The 16,602-nt window shown below is 34.8% G+C and overlaps 1 protein-coding gene across 5 annotated transcripts in view; it reads right to left on the minus strand.

Moving 5' to 3' along the window:
• Positions 1-15,381, minus strand: part of LOC110659337 (lysine-specific demethylase JMJ25) — a 34,411-nt gene extending 19,030 nt beyond the window's left edge. For 2 of the 5 annotated variants that reach the window (XM_058145626.1, XM_058145623.1), the window contains exons 1-11: positions 13,435-15,381; positions 13,240-13,355; positions 12,229-12,325; positions 11,965-12,118; positions 11,204-11,267; positions 10,396-11,110; positions 8,824-9,153; positions 1,841-2,218; positions 1,340-1,412; positions 1,151-1,236; positions 588-707 (exon numbers count right to left, since the gene is read on the minus strand). In XM_058145626.1, the coding sequence (XP_058001609.1) occupies positions 588-707; positions 1,151-1,236; positions 1,340-1,412; positions 1,841-2,218; positions 8,824-9,153; positions 10,396-11,110; positions 11,204-11,267; positions 11,965-12,118; positions 12,229-12,325; positions 13,240-13,355; positions 13,435-15,060 (3,759 nt within the window). In that variant the 5' untranslated portion in view covers positions 15,061-15,381. The remainder of the gene's footprint in view (positions 1-587; positions 708-1,150; positions 1,237-1,339; positions 1,413-1,840; positions 2,219-8,823; positions 9,154-10,395; positions 11,111-11,203; positions 11,268-11,964; positions 12,119-12,228; positions 12,326-13,239; positions 13,356-13,434) is intronic. The other 3 variants (XM_058145629.1, XM_021817249.2, XM_021817245.2) reach the window with 3 other exon arrangements.
• Between the last annotated feature and the right edge of the window lie 1,221 nt (positions 15,382-16,602).

The raw sequence follows: 16,602 nt of genomic DNA on the forward strand, positions 1-16,602 counted from the left end.
GTATGAGGCAGTGACCGGAAAAGGCTCCACACATTGGCACGTGGAAGAAGGGCAGGAACTTTGAAAAGGCATGTGTACTTCACAAGCGCTGCTTCTGATGGCATGGTTTTGGCAAGGCAGTTGCGGACAGCTGTTGTACTTCCCGGGATGGGAGGTGAGACTTAACAACCAACATATGGAGGTGAGAAAGCTTGATCTTGAAGTTTCAGGTATTGCTTTCACAGACCAGATATGGGTCTTTTTTTTTAGATCAGAAGAAGATGAAAGCAGAGCTGGGACTAAGAATCCTAGGCTCTGATACCATGTAAGAATATAAAAAGAGAGAAGATTTGTGAAGGGAAAGCTTGATTATTTCCTCAAGTTTGGTTGGGATTTATAATATTACTGAAGATACAAAACAGGAGCTTACATGATCATAGGAGATCCTATTACATAATTACATCCTATATTAATGCATAATTACAGCCTATTTAGAGCAATGAATCAAGGCATAATCAACAGCATATCTCAACAACTTCTATCACCATGGTGTAATAATGCAACATAAAATGCATAATAGAGAACTATAATGTAGAAGTAAGTTATACCTCCAACTTGTCTTCTTTAGCCCGATGATTTGGGGGAAGTAAACGAAATTCCTCTGTCAAACGAATACACTCACCAACATTTTCCGGTGAAACAAAGTCCAATGCTACCTTTATACATGACTATAAAATAAGGAAACAATTGTCAAGTCTCGCTTTATCCATACATACACACATGCCCCCTGGAGGAGGCCAACCAAAAAAACAAGTAAAAGTATGGAGTTAATTGAGCATGAAATTAGCAAATGCTTAACTAATTAATGTCAGAAACCTCCTATGATGCTCAAAATGTGCAAAAACATTCAACAATGATGTCCAAAGATAAGTCAACATGAACAAAATGAACACAACATGAACAAAATGAACACAACATGCCATACTCATCAAGTGTCAACTTGAAATCATATCCTAGAAGCAAGTCTTTCTAATACACAAATGACACTTTGCACTATATAAAAACTAGATGCAGGGAGCAAACCTCATTGAATAACAAAATTGTTACGAGCTAAATGATAAAAATTTGAGCATGCCATACTTCAAATTTTCTAATAAAAAGTTTACTTCACCTTCAAGTTTCGCACTTGATGAGGACAACCTGCAGGAATAAAGACTGCATCTCCAAGTTTCTGGACAAATGTCCATGGCTCAATACCTAATCGTATTGCAAAAGCACATAAGCAGAACCTCAAATTGAAAATAAATAATAAAATAAAATATATCTAATTATGACAGATAATATAAATGACATGGCTAACCATATTCCTCTTTTAGCTTCCTCTTATGGTCTAGAGACAAATAAAAGGTCTGATCGTGTATAGGATGCACAACCTACAAAAGAAAAAACAGTAATTCACAAAGAAAAAGATCAAAAAAGCAATGGCTACCAAACATGAGGCAATTTTGGCATAGTTTTTTTAACTGCAAGTCCCTGATCCGCAAAATATGCCATAATACTTCACAACTTTTGTCATCAAATTCATAACTTCAACTTGTCCTTAGCCACCAATTTTGAAAATATGTATATTGTACCATTTAACAGGTACTGTTATTTAAATAAGGTTGAAACACTGGCAATTTTAGAAGTTGAAGTTCACACATTTTTAAACATCACTACAGTGATTAATACATTGTTTTATGCAATTCATTTGAGAGGATTGCAACAAAACCTTGATTGGAACCAGCACAAGTTAAAAATAACAGACATAATTCAATGAAAAAGAATCACAAAGCCAAATTTATTGTTCTATCATAATTACCTTCTGCAATGGGCAACAATAAATGTGCCTAAATTCCTTGAAGTGCTTGTTAAGATATTCCTGCAACTTAGGAACGTCTTCTCTTCGGAAAATATCCCAAACTGCACCTCCCTCATCTGGCTGCAGCGACACATTTCCACAATTTGACAGTCTGCTACCCTCACTTTGGTTGTTATCTTCCCTAGTTTCCTTGTCAGTTGTAGGTAAGCTGCCACACAAACTGCCATCCATTTCTCCATCAACATCTTCCTCTTTGACCTGATTGTTTCCAAAAATTTCTCTTCGGTCTTGCTTTTCGTGTAATTTTTTCAGTTCTTCTATCTTAGCAAGTTTTGCAGGTTTAAGGGTCACTTCAGCTGTATGTGTTAAAACATTCACCTGAAACCGCCAATTTTAGAACACACACACACACCCACACACGAGTACAGAGGGTGGAACATTTCAACAGGAAAACAATATATGATTTAAACATCGTATTACAAAATTGAATAACTAAACTTTATATTCGAAGAATTTCCTAACTTTCTGGATAAAGAGTCACAAAGGAAAAAAGATTTAAAAAATAAAAATGGAAGCCGGAATGTGTACATATAGCTTCAGCTTCTACGATACCGCTAAAGGAAAATTATTGTATTCTGAAATCTGAGCCACAACATATTGTAGGGTTTTGTGATTTTTCCCCCCAATTTGTAAGTGTTCTAATCTCTGCTCACTCAAGATATATTATAAATTTGGTTATGCAAAATTCAAGGCTAACTAATTTTTCTTAACCATTGCCTAATTGTGCTCCAATGGTACTAGAAATTAAACTGAGATTATATTTCACTCATACTAAAAATTTATATACTTTCTATTGAAAAATTAAACAAATTTAAAGAAGAATAAAGTAGCTTATTGTAAAGTTGTCAAACTTTAAATAAACAGTCTCTAAATTGAAAAAGTGGCTTTTCTATTTAGAAGATTACACATATTTTATACTTCTCCATTAAAAAAGCAAAAGAAGACCAGGTTGCTGGAGGCAATTCCAACTGATAAGCAACCTTCCCAATCTTAGCAAGAATTCTGAATGGCCTATAAAACTTAGCAGAAAGTTTAAGGGCTTGTCTAACAGCTACTGACGTCTGCCTATAAGGCAGAAGCTTCAAATACACCCAATCCCCAATAGCAAACTCCCCCTTAGTCCTCCTTCTGTCCGCCTGCTGCTTTTTCCTCTACTGGGCAACTTGCAAATTCTCCTTTAAAAGATTATTAAGCTGCTGCCTCTCCTGTAACAAACTCCCTACAAACCCCACTGATGAATCAACAACAAAGTTTTCACGAAACAAACATGAAGCATACCCAAATAGAGCTTCAAATGGAGTCATCTGAATAGCACTGTGATAAGATGAATTATACCACCATTCTGCCATAGGTAACCAAGAGCCCCAAGTAGTAGGCCTCAAATGAACCATGCACCTCAAATAGTTCTCCACACATTGGTTAACTCTTTCAGTCCGCCCATCAGACTGAGGATGATAGGCAGAACTAAAATTAAGTTTAACTCCCAAACTTCTAAACAATTCCTGCCAAAATAAGCTAGTAAACACCTTATCCCTGTCAGAAACAATAACTTAAGGAGCTCCCCGCAACTTGAAACGTAATCAATGAAAACTTTAGCTAAAGAAGTCGCAAAGAATGGATGTGCTAGTGGAATAAAATGGCCAAACTTCGTAAATCTGCAAACAACTACCAAAATAGTGTCTTTTCCCTTAGACTTAGGTAAACCCTCAATAAAATCCACAGACACCTGGTGCCAGGGTTAAGAAGGAATTGGCAGAGGTTGCAAATAAACCTGGATAAGCACAATGCTCTCCCTTACATCTGTGGCACAAGTGTCACAAGTATTGACCCATTGCATTACATCATGAAGCATGCCAGGCCAAAAGAAAATTCTCTTTAATTTCAAATAAGTAGCATTGACACCTGAATGGCCCCCCTATTGCTGAATTATGATAAGATGCCAATAACACCAACCTCAAATTGGTAGTAAGTCCCACATATATTCTATCTTTATAATACAAAATGCTATTCTTCACTTGATAACTAGCAACTACATACTTATCCAACAACAACTGCTTGATTAATTCAGAGGCTTTCCCATGATTTTCATAACTAGCAACCAACTTTTGCATCCAAGTAGGAATCACCAATGAATACATAGAACGAGGGATCACATCAACAACACACCTTGTAGACAAAGCATCTGTGTAATGAATACTAATAAGGAGAATAAGGTTTGTAATTGTATGTGGAAGGAGTAAAATAGTGGTGTGTGGTGTGTGGTAGTTGAGTAGTTGTAAAGATGTTACAGCTTTTTAAGAAAAAGTCAAAGCAGTTATAGTAGTTAGGAGTGTATAAATAGAGTATATCTGTATTAGAATAGGCTATTCCAAGAATCAATAAACAAAAATATTTTTCTCTCATCTTTGAATATTCTCTTCTTTTACTCTTCTCATTCAATCTATTTCTTTTCTCATCCAATCTATCTGTCTTCTCACCTATTTCTCTCTCTTTCTCTCCCTATTCATCTGTTTCACTAAGTGTGCAAGCTATTATGTAACAATTTGGTATCAGAGCCTTGATCTGAGTTGGGTTTGTTTCCAATATTTTTTGTTAGAGACACAACTCTGGGCAGATTCATGGGAGTGTTGCAAACTTCCAGAATTCCAGGTTTTTCTCTGCTCTTCTCTCTTTCTCTCTTCTTTCCCTCTATTCCTTCTTTTCTTCTTCCTCTCTCCCTGAAATTTCTTCCCTTTCTCACCTCAATTTCTTCTTCTTTTTTCTTTCTTTCTTGAAATTCTTGAATCAAATTCTTTCTTCTTCTGTCACTTTCTGATTCTTTCTTCTATTCCCTTCTTTAATTTTTTATTTCCAGCATTTTATGAAACCTGTTTCTTGAAATTCTTGAAAATTTTCTTCCTCTCCCTTGTTCTTATCTCTTGCGAGCTGCCTTATTTTCTTTTCCCCTCTATCAAATTCTTCTCCATTTCCCTAGTTTCAATTTCTTCCTTGTTAGGGTTTCAAAATCAAGACCGGTTTTGTAAAATTCAAGAAACATCTGAAATAAAAAAAAAATTAAAAAAAAAGTAAAAAAAATATTTCTTCTCTCTCAATCTTTCTTCCTTCTCTACAAAATATTTTCTTTCTATTTCTGTAATTTCTTCTCTATTCTTCTTTTCACAATTTTTCTTCTTCTTTTCTCCGTGATTTTCTTCTTCTTTCCAGTATCAATTCCTTATCCCTGCTCAGATCTGATTTTCTTTTACTATTTTCCTCAAATTTTCTTTCTCAAATTCTTGGAAGTAAAATACAATCAGAGCATCAAACCATGGGAGTACAATCTTGGGAACAAAAGGATCTTAAGGGAATGCTAGAAATTTTTGAAAGAAGAGTAATAGAACTCTTAGAGGAGTCGTTGTATCAAAAATGGAAAAATTAAACAAGTTGTTAGAAGAGCAAATAGAAAGGAGGGAAAAATTATTTCAAGAGGCACAATCCAAAAGTCAATTTCAAGATTTGGAGCTGAGATCCCAAATTCTAGGGGGTTTTACGGAATATGGAAAGAAAACAAAAAATGTTGCAGCCTTTACTAATGAAGATGCATTGGAATTGTGTCTTGCACAAGGAGAGGAAACATTACAACATCTAGAGCAGGATTTTCTTCCTCATATGTCTAGTATAAATGAGGTTTTTGGGGAGCAAAATGATGAAGATATAGAAGACAACAATCATGGAACTGAAGTTTATTGGGGTGATGACAAGGAATTGGGAAAGACCAAGGAGAGTGCTGCTAAGAAGTAGATTGTCCTTCTTGATGATAAGATTCATAGGGATGGAGATGTGAAGAAGTCGATTCAAAAGAAGGAGCAAAAATTTCAAATTCTTGAAGATTCCATTCAGCAGAGTTTTGAGAATGATGTTAATGGTGCAAATGATGAGAATACACAGGATTTTGAGAATGATAACATTACTGAAGCCTCCAGTAAAGTGCATATAAGGCAACTAGACTATTCAGTGGGGAGAATAGGAGCTGAATGTGAAGTGGAATTCCTTTGCTCAATAAAACAAAGGATGATTTTGCCTCAGTTAGGAATGGAAGAAGTGTTGGAAGCTACACAATCTAGAGTCCAAAAACCTAAAATTTCTGGGAGCACTGGGAATGGATGGAGTTTACTAATTCAAGAGAACCAAGATTGTGAGTTTTACTATTATGAATTCTTAATGTGCATAGAGGATAAATGGGAGATATCAAGAAGGCTGAAGAAGAAGAAATTAATTTTGAAGAACATTGCATTTGTAATTCTTAAACAAGATGTATTTGAAAGAAGGAGAAGATAGAAAGAAAGATTACCATGATGAAGGAAACAGATTGACATTTTGGTGCTAGTTTATTGCGCACAATCAATAATTTCAGTGTTGCACCCCCCCCTTATTCATTCTTGAGGACAAGAATGATTTCAAGGAGTAGGGAATGTAATGAATACTAGTAAAGAGAATAAGGTATGTAACTGTATGTGGAAGGAGTTAAATAGTGAGGGTGGTGTGTGGTAGTTGAGTAGTTGTAAAGATGTTACAGCTTTTTAGGAGAAAGTCAAAGCAGTTACAATAGTTAAGAGTGTATATACTATTCCAAGAATCAATAAACAAGAATGCTTTTCTCTCATCTTTGAATATTCTCTTCTTTTCTCTTCTCATCCAATCTATTTCTTTTCTCATCCAATCTATCTGTTTTCTCACCTATTTCTCTCTCTTTCTCTCCCAATTCCTCTGTTTCACTAAGTGTGCAGGCTGTTATGTAACAATCTGCTACCTTATTTTCAATACTCTTTCTATACAAAATTTTATAATCCAGTCCCAGCAACTTTGAGATACCCTTCTGCTGCTAATTATTATGCAACCTCTACTCTAAAAGGTACTTAATGCTCTCATGATTAGTCTTAATGAAGAACTCTCCCTGCTTAAGATAATGTCTCCAATTACTAACTACAAACGTATTGCCAATAATTCCCTCTCATAAACTGACCTAGCATGACTTCTAGACCAAATGCCCTAGAAACATAGGAAATTGGATGCCCTTGCTGCTATAAAACAGCACCCATTACACAATTGCTTGCATCAATTTCTACAATGAATGGCTTAGAAAAATCAGGAAGGGCAAGGACTGGTGCTTCAGACATCATTCTCCTCAAAGTATCAAATGCAGTTTAGGCTGCCTCATTCCAATGAAAGGAATCCTTCTTCAGTAAATCATTTAGAGGCCTACAAATAATGCCATAGTGCCTAATAAATTTCCTATAATACCCAGTTAGGCCTAGAAAACTTATAGGTTCTTTAACTGAAGTAGGCATAGGCCAATCAACCATTGCAGCCACCTTCTTTGATTCTGTAGATAGCCCTGCTTTGAAATTACACGCCCCAAGTATTCAATTGCAGCTTGACCAAAGAAACACTTAGATTTCTTGGCAAATAATTGTTGAGCCTGCGGCACTCCAAAGACTACCTCCAAATGCTGCAAATGGTCCTCCATATTCTTACTATACACCAAAATGTCATAAAAAATACAATCACAAGCTTCCTCAAGAATGATTGGAAGATGTGATTCATCAAAGCTTGGAATGTTGCAGGAGCATTAGTGAGGCCAAAAGGCATCACTTTGAACTCAAAATGCCCACGATATGTTTTAAAGACTGTCTTAGGAATGCCTCAGCAGACTCATCTAGCTAACTGACAAATTCAATTAGCTCACTACAGTCTTATCTACATTTTCCCTCCAATTCCGAACTTCCCAATCTTTCAGAATATCTAATCACATCCTGTTTTTATATTTCTTCCTATAATACGTAACAGAGGATTTGTCAAAACAGAGATTTATGAGAAAGATACACAAAATTGAGTGAGAAAGGGATCTAGATTGAGGCCCAAAAAATGTTGAAATCCATCGTGAAAATGTTGGTTCAAAAATGCAATAGAAGGAAAGCTACCAAAGAATTCCACTTGAAAGCAAATGAGGCAGGAATGAGAGGTCATTGAAGAACTCTCCTTTTGCAGAGAGGTTTTAATTTAGGGATTTTATATGATTGATCTTACCATTTTACCCTTGAGTTAATTTGTTAAATATAGTTAATGTTTTTTTAAAATCCTATGTGTCATGTGGGACTCACCCATAAATAATAAAATATAATGGGTGTCATGCCACAACAGCAGATAAAATTTAATCAAATTTTCAAAATTTGATCAATTGATTCAAAATTACAAGATTTGGATTAAAACGCCAAAAGTTGTAAAAGTTTGGATTTTTAGCACCATTAATCGCCTAAAAAATAGCTCCAAACATTTCACTTCCGTGATACAAGGTAAAATAGATATTAAAAATTTCAGAAAGAAAATATATAATTGTTAATAGCTCTTACAGAAAGAAATACATTGATAAGCTAAAATTCAAAAAAATAAACATAAAAATTGTATGCAATGCATGTGCAATAATAGCTAGTAAATGAAAAATAACCAAAAAAAAATTGATTATGAAGCTAAGCAATTATTTCAGAACCCTAAACTTGATAGTATACCACCTAAATCTACCAAAATATGCAAGCTCAACTGGAACTGAAACAAGGCTAGAGACGGTACATTCTAGCATTTATACATTTAACTTGTTAAATTTAAATATTCCAGCAAGCCAACAAAGCATACCCACTTATGATCCCTGTGATCCCTCTTAAGTGGAATCCTGGGAATGGGAGTTTAATCATGGTCCTGCTCTTAAAAAAATATATATATATATATATATATATATATATATATATATATATATATATATATATATATATATTTTCAATAAAGTGACAGACTGCTCTTAGGCCTCAAGCCCACAAGAGCTTGCAGGCAGTGTTACCATTTACAGTGACCCTTAGTGGGTCAACAAGAGAAGGAAAAACTGAACATACCGCATCAGACATGTCACAATGAAGCTTGGTTACAGAATCTCCACGCCCAAGCTCTTGAGCACAGCCATAAGCAATATATGTCTTCGGCCCCATATCTGGCTTCAAAGATTTCTTAGGTAATCGGACAGCAAGGTTCAAAGGTCCATCATGAGGATGTGTATACTCCTTAAAAGGCAAACAATATGTAAATTCAGCATCATGTCGTGGCAAACGTTTATCAAACATAGTAGATGAAGGCCAGTCTTTCAATTTCAATATCTGAGGCCAATTTTTCGCATCAAATCGACCATGCAAGTATCCCATAAAGAATTGATGAACATTAATATCTACCTGCTTATCATCAAAATTTCATCATCATTAGTTCGAATTGTAACTAAAAGTAGTAAAATTTCAAATGGTACATATAAAAAAATGTGGGGAAATAAGGCTACAAGAATCACTGGAAAATAAAGTATCGAATAACATCCCCCACCCCAATACAAAAACACATTCACAAGAGGACACAGTGGCAATCATAAAGGCATCTGTATTTGTCAACTCATACAGGAAAAAATCTATGTTTCCAAGATTAGTGCTGGAAGGATTAGGTTAAAGGGAAATAACAAATTGGAAGCCTATAATGGAAACAAACAATTCATAATCAGTCTAAATAGAAGATCAAAACCTAAATTATAGTACTGTAGTATATCCCAATTTTTGACCACATAATTCTCCAAACTGGCATAACACAGTAGTATTTACATCCCCATACTAAATACTCACATGTATATGTGGGTTATAATGAATAAATTGAAATTAAATAGTGCCCACAGGTGAATGATAAGATGCCAATAGCTCCATAGATTATTGCTGGAATACCATATCATTCATCTGCTGGAAACTATTATCTTAATGAAAAAGGATTACACAATTATGCAGACAGAAAAAATAATCAACATCCACATCATTGAAAAGCCACATCAAAATCTTCAATTAAAATTCGATTAAAAAAAGTATCAAAACTAATCAGAGCATCGAAGCATATTATAAACATGATAACATCATACATATAAACCAGATGGAATGTATTCTATTTGTGTTAAGCTTGTCGCTTCAAGGAAAATAAGATTCATATCATGAAAAAGTAATCCAACTCAATTTGCGGAGCACACATGAGGACTTGGCTTCTGAAAAATTTCTAGGGTAATGAATGCTACTGCTTAATTTTAAGCCTTATTCAACACTTGAAACTCAATGTAGGAAAAATACTAGCACATTACCATAAAGACAACAAAACTTCTGTATCTTTTCTTTTAGAAAATGTTTTGCTGGTGTTATCTGCACTGCGCATCACCATAAATATGGCTAGTTCCACCAATCTAATATTAAGGCTGAATCTCTGTAGAAAATAAAGTATTCCACAATAGACCACCTCCACATAAAAGAAAGCAAATGTTCTATTTAAAGATTATGTACTGACATTCTTGGTGAATATCAGAGCTAAATATTATGATTAAATATAAAATTACATCTAGTAATCAAGTGAGCAGCATCTTCTTTAGTATATTGCAATAAATAATGAACTATACTGACCTCACACCAGTCCAAACAGTCAATGGCCTTCACATCCAAAAGTGTATCATGTTTTTCATTTCTTATCTGGCGGAAGGCACGCCACATGACCATTGGCTCCCAGCTTAAGCCAGTTCCAGTTTCAAGAACATTACTAACTACCACAGGCTCAGCTCTCATCCAATGGTATTGAAAATGCTTCAAATCCTCTTTTTTGATATCACTGGCCCTTGGATTGTATAAATAATTGTCATCAGAATCCTCACGAGATGCTGCTTTTAGCAACTGATTACTTCCTATGTCAACATCTCCTAAGGAATTAAAACATGCACATTCAACATTTGTATTAGCCATGTCAAGTTCATATCTTTGTGCAACATCTTCTGCTCTCTTTACTAACTCTGAAACCCAATTTGTTGAAAACAAACATTTCAGGTCTAGGTTTCCAAAACCACAACGACAAACAATCCTTCCATCTTCATTCACTTTCCATCCAATGTTTGACCTCAGAGAATCCTCAGAGGTAGTTCCAGGTGGCACCCCATCTTGTGAAATAACTTTGCTCTCTCCACCATGCAAATATTCAAATCCTCTGCTAACATACTCCATAACCACCTCCTCCCCACCACCCTGTAGGTGTCCATCACGAATCTCTCGGCAGCAGACAAGGCAGAGATCAGAAAAGCAGTTTGAACAGCTTCGGTGATGATCAAAGATGGAGGTTCCACAGTTGTCACTGCAACCAAAAAAAAAAAGTGAGGAAGAAGGGAGACAAGACAATAAAAAACATGATTTAACTTCAAAGCTTAACACCTGTAGAAGGCCTTACCAATACATGCGTTCATCCTTAGGACAATTAGCATTTTGTATCTCTAACTCTGCAAGTGATATACCTGCAAAAATGAAATCTGTCATTTTACAAATATCAAATACCACATTTCTCACACAAGCCTACAAGCAACCTAAACATTCATGCTTAGACACAAGTACAAAATCTCACATGACCTGCATCCGCTCGCTTCTCCAAAATGATGTCAGAAACATTCATATGCATAAAAAAAATATAAAAGGATATATATTTCTCAATATGAACCAATAATCTACTGCTTTCTGAAAAGAGCAATGACTTTGGAAGCCACTGCAGAAAGTAGTAATATGAAAAAATCTCCTGTATAACAAGATAAAATAAATAAAGGAGTAATTTAAGGAGAAATTTGTCAGATTCAGGCATCTATCTAGCCATTTAAGTGATGGCAATAAAACACCGAGTATACCTATCACATTAACAAAATTTCGCTTTTCTAAGTTCCTGTTTGGAAGATTGATTGAGAGCCAACGCCCAACGGTTGGCATTTGGACTCCTAACCGCTAATTTGGGGTATTTGGTAAACATATCAGTGGGAACAGCATTTTAAGATATAAGCAACTCAAAATCATAATTAGACAGCTAAAAGTAGGAATTTCTAACTGTTACTACTTGGGCCTTCAACTACCAGCCACGAATAGCTTAACACAACCATTGCTACAAGCACAAAATTTTCAAACAGACCTAAAACATTCTTTTGTAATCCAAGCTAAGCTGGCACTGACCAAAAGTACCTTGTATCCTAGCTTCAATCTTTTTCTCCACCATTTGTTCCTCATTTAACTGTTTCAGGTATGGGAGAAGTGCTTGGACCAAATACTTTGAATGCAGTACTTTTCTATCATCAGTGCCGACCATTTTCTTGAGTTTATTCAGGAACTGCAACAATATGCAAAACAAGGGGGGTGAAAACAAATAATGTGCCAAGTGCACACTAAGTGCATATGATGAAAATGCCAATGAATCATTGTTGCAAGGTGAGAACTGACTTCATTTGGTGTATCACGCAAGCAAGCTTTACAATTGCAATTTTCACGACAAACTGGACAAGCATCAGCAACTTCAACCTTTGTCATCTTAGGATACCTACAACATGAACCAAAAAAAAAAAGACTTTACTAGCAGAAACACTAATGGGAAATTAACTAATGGTAACCCCTTCTTTCAGTAACATGTAAAACATGATCCTGTTCAACAAAAATTTTAGCATATCCACATTATGCTTTCATCTTCAATGGCATGAAAAGAAGTCCTAAGCCTGATGCCTCATGGATATTCCTATTCAATGTAAACTATCAAAATTTTAGCTCAGATATATCAGCACAAATAAATCCCATAAGATATCTCCTGCACAAATGGTTGAGTATTTCCTCAAATGGGTTGCATTTTGGGAAAAAATATCAAAGCACAATCAAGGTTACCTCCTATTAACTTCCACAACAAGACCAACAGAAAAAATACACCTCCCAAAAAAAAAAAGAGTATAAATTAATGAAATTAATATGACAGCAACACTATCATGTAAGACTAGATATGACCCAGCCTTCCACATAATTGTTATTGCAGAAACAACTAATTTCAATATGTAGTTTTTAGTAATTTTAATTCTTTCAAAAGATCAGAGCTTTGCCAATAGAAATAAGTTATTCCAACAAATCAAGCTCTTGATCTTTTAAATTTAAAATTGGCAGATTTATTGTACAATTTTCATTCCTAATTGGCTATAACTGTAAATTACCTTTAATAATAAGTTCAATGTACTAGCTTTTTACAAACGTTAATTACAACTATTTATATAGCATTAATAAAGTACTTATTATTCAATTGCAACCGTTTAAAGCACTGCACATGGTAAAGGCCTCAAGACTGCACATACATATGATATAGATAAACGAAATTAAAATTCAGGCTAACTGTAATATTACTTACAGAAGAATGCAACTAAAAAGAATACAGTAGGAGAAAGAAACAAACAAACAAATTAGATCAGTAAACTCCACCAGTTATCCAAGCAGTGGATGCAATAACGCTTCTTCTTGCATTTCTGACACCGAACAACTGGGCCTTTATCATTCCTCTGGCACTGATGGCACATTAAGCAAACCTCCGCAGTAAACTGCAATCCAAAAAATCAGAAACACAAACCACCAAGAATTATATATTACAAAAAAAATGGCACGCAGCAAGTTAGAAACCTCTTTACTGTGCTTGTTAATTTTAACGTCCTTCATATCTTGCTGCAACACTTTCAGATCGCGCAAAGAACAACCCATGCCACTGTTGATTGTTAGAGACTTCCTTCCACCATCATCCTTCTCTTTTGTATTTTTTTGCGGCCCTCTTCCACTGACTTCCTTTCCATTTCCTTCAGTCAAATCTCCATTGTCATTAACTGCCTCTATTTCTGAACCTTCTTTTCCTGTTACTGTAGTCCTGTTCCTCCCCTTCCTACCACGCTTCTTCCTGACTGAAACCTCTTCATCTTCTTCATCGTAATCAGCATAGCTAACCTTTTTCCCATTAGCTCTCAGTCTCTTCCTGTAAGAATTTCCATTCACTTCCACAGAAACACCATTCTCCTGCGCTTCCTCAGTATCCATCTCCTGATTTCCCAAATCAGTTCCCCTCTTCCTAGGCTTTATACCCTCCTCCTTCAGAGAAACTTCGTCTTCCTGCTTCAGAAAAACTTCACTTTTCTCATCTAATTTACCATCTATTTCATTCTCTACTTCTTTGTCTTCTTGATTATCAATAAACATCGCTTCTTTCTTTCCTTTTAGATTGTTTCGATTTTCCTCATCTTTTCCAGCATTATCTTGCAATTCCTCATCATCTTCTTTTCCTTTCTGAAACACAAACCCATTTTGTCTCTGCTTTAAGCCTGAAACTTTGCCGCCACTTCTGCTTCCTTTCTTTCTACCCTTTCTACAAATATTCTCCGCATCAGCCCCTTCGTCTTCACCTTTCTCTTCTGTCGCCTGACCATTCTGTGAGCTTTCCTCTTCAAGCTTTTCCACTTTTTCACCACTCTGTTCACCAGTTCCACGCTCAGCCTCCTGAACCTGCAAAGTTTCATCCTTTTTCTTTGGCTTCCTACCCCGCTTCTTCACCAACTTATTGCCTTCGTTCTTCCCAGAATCATAATTTTCTACTGCTTTATCACTACTTTCTTTCCCTTTCTGCAAAGTTTCCTCCTTCTTCTTTGGATTCCTACCACGCTTCTTCACCGACCTACTACCTCCGTCCTTCCGAGAATCACAATTTTCTACTGCTTTCTCACTACTTTCTTTCCCTTTCTGCTCAGTTTCCTCCTGTTTCTTTGGCTTCCTACCACGCTTCTTCACCGACCGACTACCTCCGTCCTTCCGAGAATCACAATTTTCTACTGCTTTCTCACTACTTTCTTTCCCTTTCTGCTCAGTTTCCTCCTGTTTCTTTGGCTTCCTACCACGCTTCTTCACCAACATACTACCTCCGTCCTTACCAGAATCAAAATTTTCTACTGCTTTCTCACTACGTTCTTTCCCTTTCTGATCAGTTTCCACTTCCCCAATCTTAGTACGTAATTTATTATCTATAAACCCACCTTCCATTTCGTCCACATAACCACAAATTTCCGTCCCTCTCATTTCAATTCCTTCCAGTTTCTCGCCGTTTCGGCCTCCAAATTCGGCTTCTTGGTTTTCCAAAACATTCTCCTTTTCCTGTGGCAGAACATCGCCGCCTCCATCTTGCTCCTTGGACCCACAAGCTTCCGGGTGATTGCCTTCGATTTCAGGCAATTCCGTCGATACATCGAGCGACTTTATACCATGTGTCATGGCCAAAGGACCGAGAACGAGAGATCGATCAGTGCAGATAGCACAGAGAACGTACTTAATTAGCAATAGGGACAGAATTTGGGGAAGAAAAATTAAAAATATGGAACAAGAAAGACGAGATGGTTTTATAGGGCAAAGTGAGGTAAGAATGAAGAAGGTTTTGGATTTGGGAAAACAAAAACAGTGGGTGGGAATTTCTCGTGTGGTTTTGAAATCTGGCGCCAAATTGTGGTTTTAGGGTTTCTTCTTCTCCCATGCTTAAAATTTGTCATATTTTTGAAGTCAGATTGCTTAGGAACACCTATTAGCCAAACTTCTTGTCACGGTGCTAATTGTGAATTACAATAAAAGGTCCCATTTTTTGGGTAAAATATGTCCGTAACTTATCTTTAGCGGATCTTTAGCGGTTCAGCCTCAATATTCGGGACGTTTTGCTGATTAAAATTTATTAAATTTAATTTTAAATTATTTTTTAATTATTATATTTAAAATGCATTAAATATAGCGGTTCAGACGACAATATTAAATAAGCTTTTGATACTACGTTCTTATTGAAATAATTTTATATATTATGATTAAGTATAATTATTATTAAAATAATATAAAAAATTTAATTTATGTTAGTCAGTTAGAAATTAAAATTCTTATGAATTTAGCGACAGGTATTTTGTCGCTAAATATTATTAATTATATAACCTCATTCATGAAATATTAGCAACTAACTTTGTGTCGCTAAAAGATGATATTATGAATAAACTCATCGATAAAGTGTTAGCAATGGAATTTGTGTCGCTGAGGGAATTAGCGACAAAAGGATAAGAATTAGCTGTGTCATTGGCCACAAATTATTTTTCTGTGCTAGAAATGCATTTTTGGTATTTTTGTAAATAATAAAAATAATGAAATCTATTTTTAAAAATTCTAATCTTCCCCCTTTTATATATTATATAGAACATTTAATTTTTGTAATTATAAATAAATATTTTAAATTATAAATATACTTAATTTAATATAATTTAAATACAAATAGAGCTAAAAATTTTGAATTTATATAAACTCTTAAATTAATTAGATAATAAAAAAATATAGTTGTAAATAATAAAAATAATTTTATAATTATAAATAAATATTTTAAATTGTAAAAACACTTAATTTGATAAAATTTAAATACAAAATGAGATATATAAATTTTAAATTTATATAAATTCTAAAATTAATTAGATAATAAAAAATAATATAATTGTAAATAATAAAAATAAGTAAGATATTTTAGAAAATTCCAATGTTCCTCTTCCTTCCTAAATTTATATATTATATAAATATGTTATTATTTACACAAAGTCTGATATATAAAAAACATTATGGAGATATTGCCACAAATTCATTTTTTAGATATTAGAGTGCGTTAAGTGATACACTTAAATTTTTAGTTATATTTTTTTAGATATTATTTTTTTTAGTTAGCTCTTGATTTGGGTTTCCATATGTTGATTGTTGAGTCTGATTGTTTAAGAGTTATCGAGCTGTTACAAGGTGACAGAT

This window comes from Hevea brasiliensis, chromosome 1, assembly GCF_030052815.1.
Source record: "Hevea brasiliensis isolate MT/VB/25A 57/8 chromosome 1, ASM3005281v1, whole genome shotgun sequence".
Taxonomy (NCBI): Eukaryota; Viridiplantae; Streptophyta; class Magnoliopsida; order Malpighiales; family Euphorbiaceae; genus Hevea; species Hevea brasiliensis.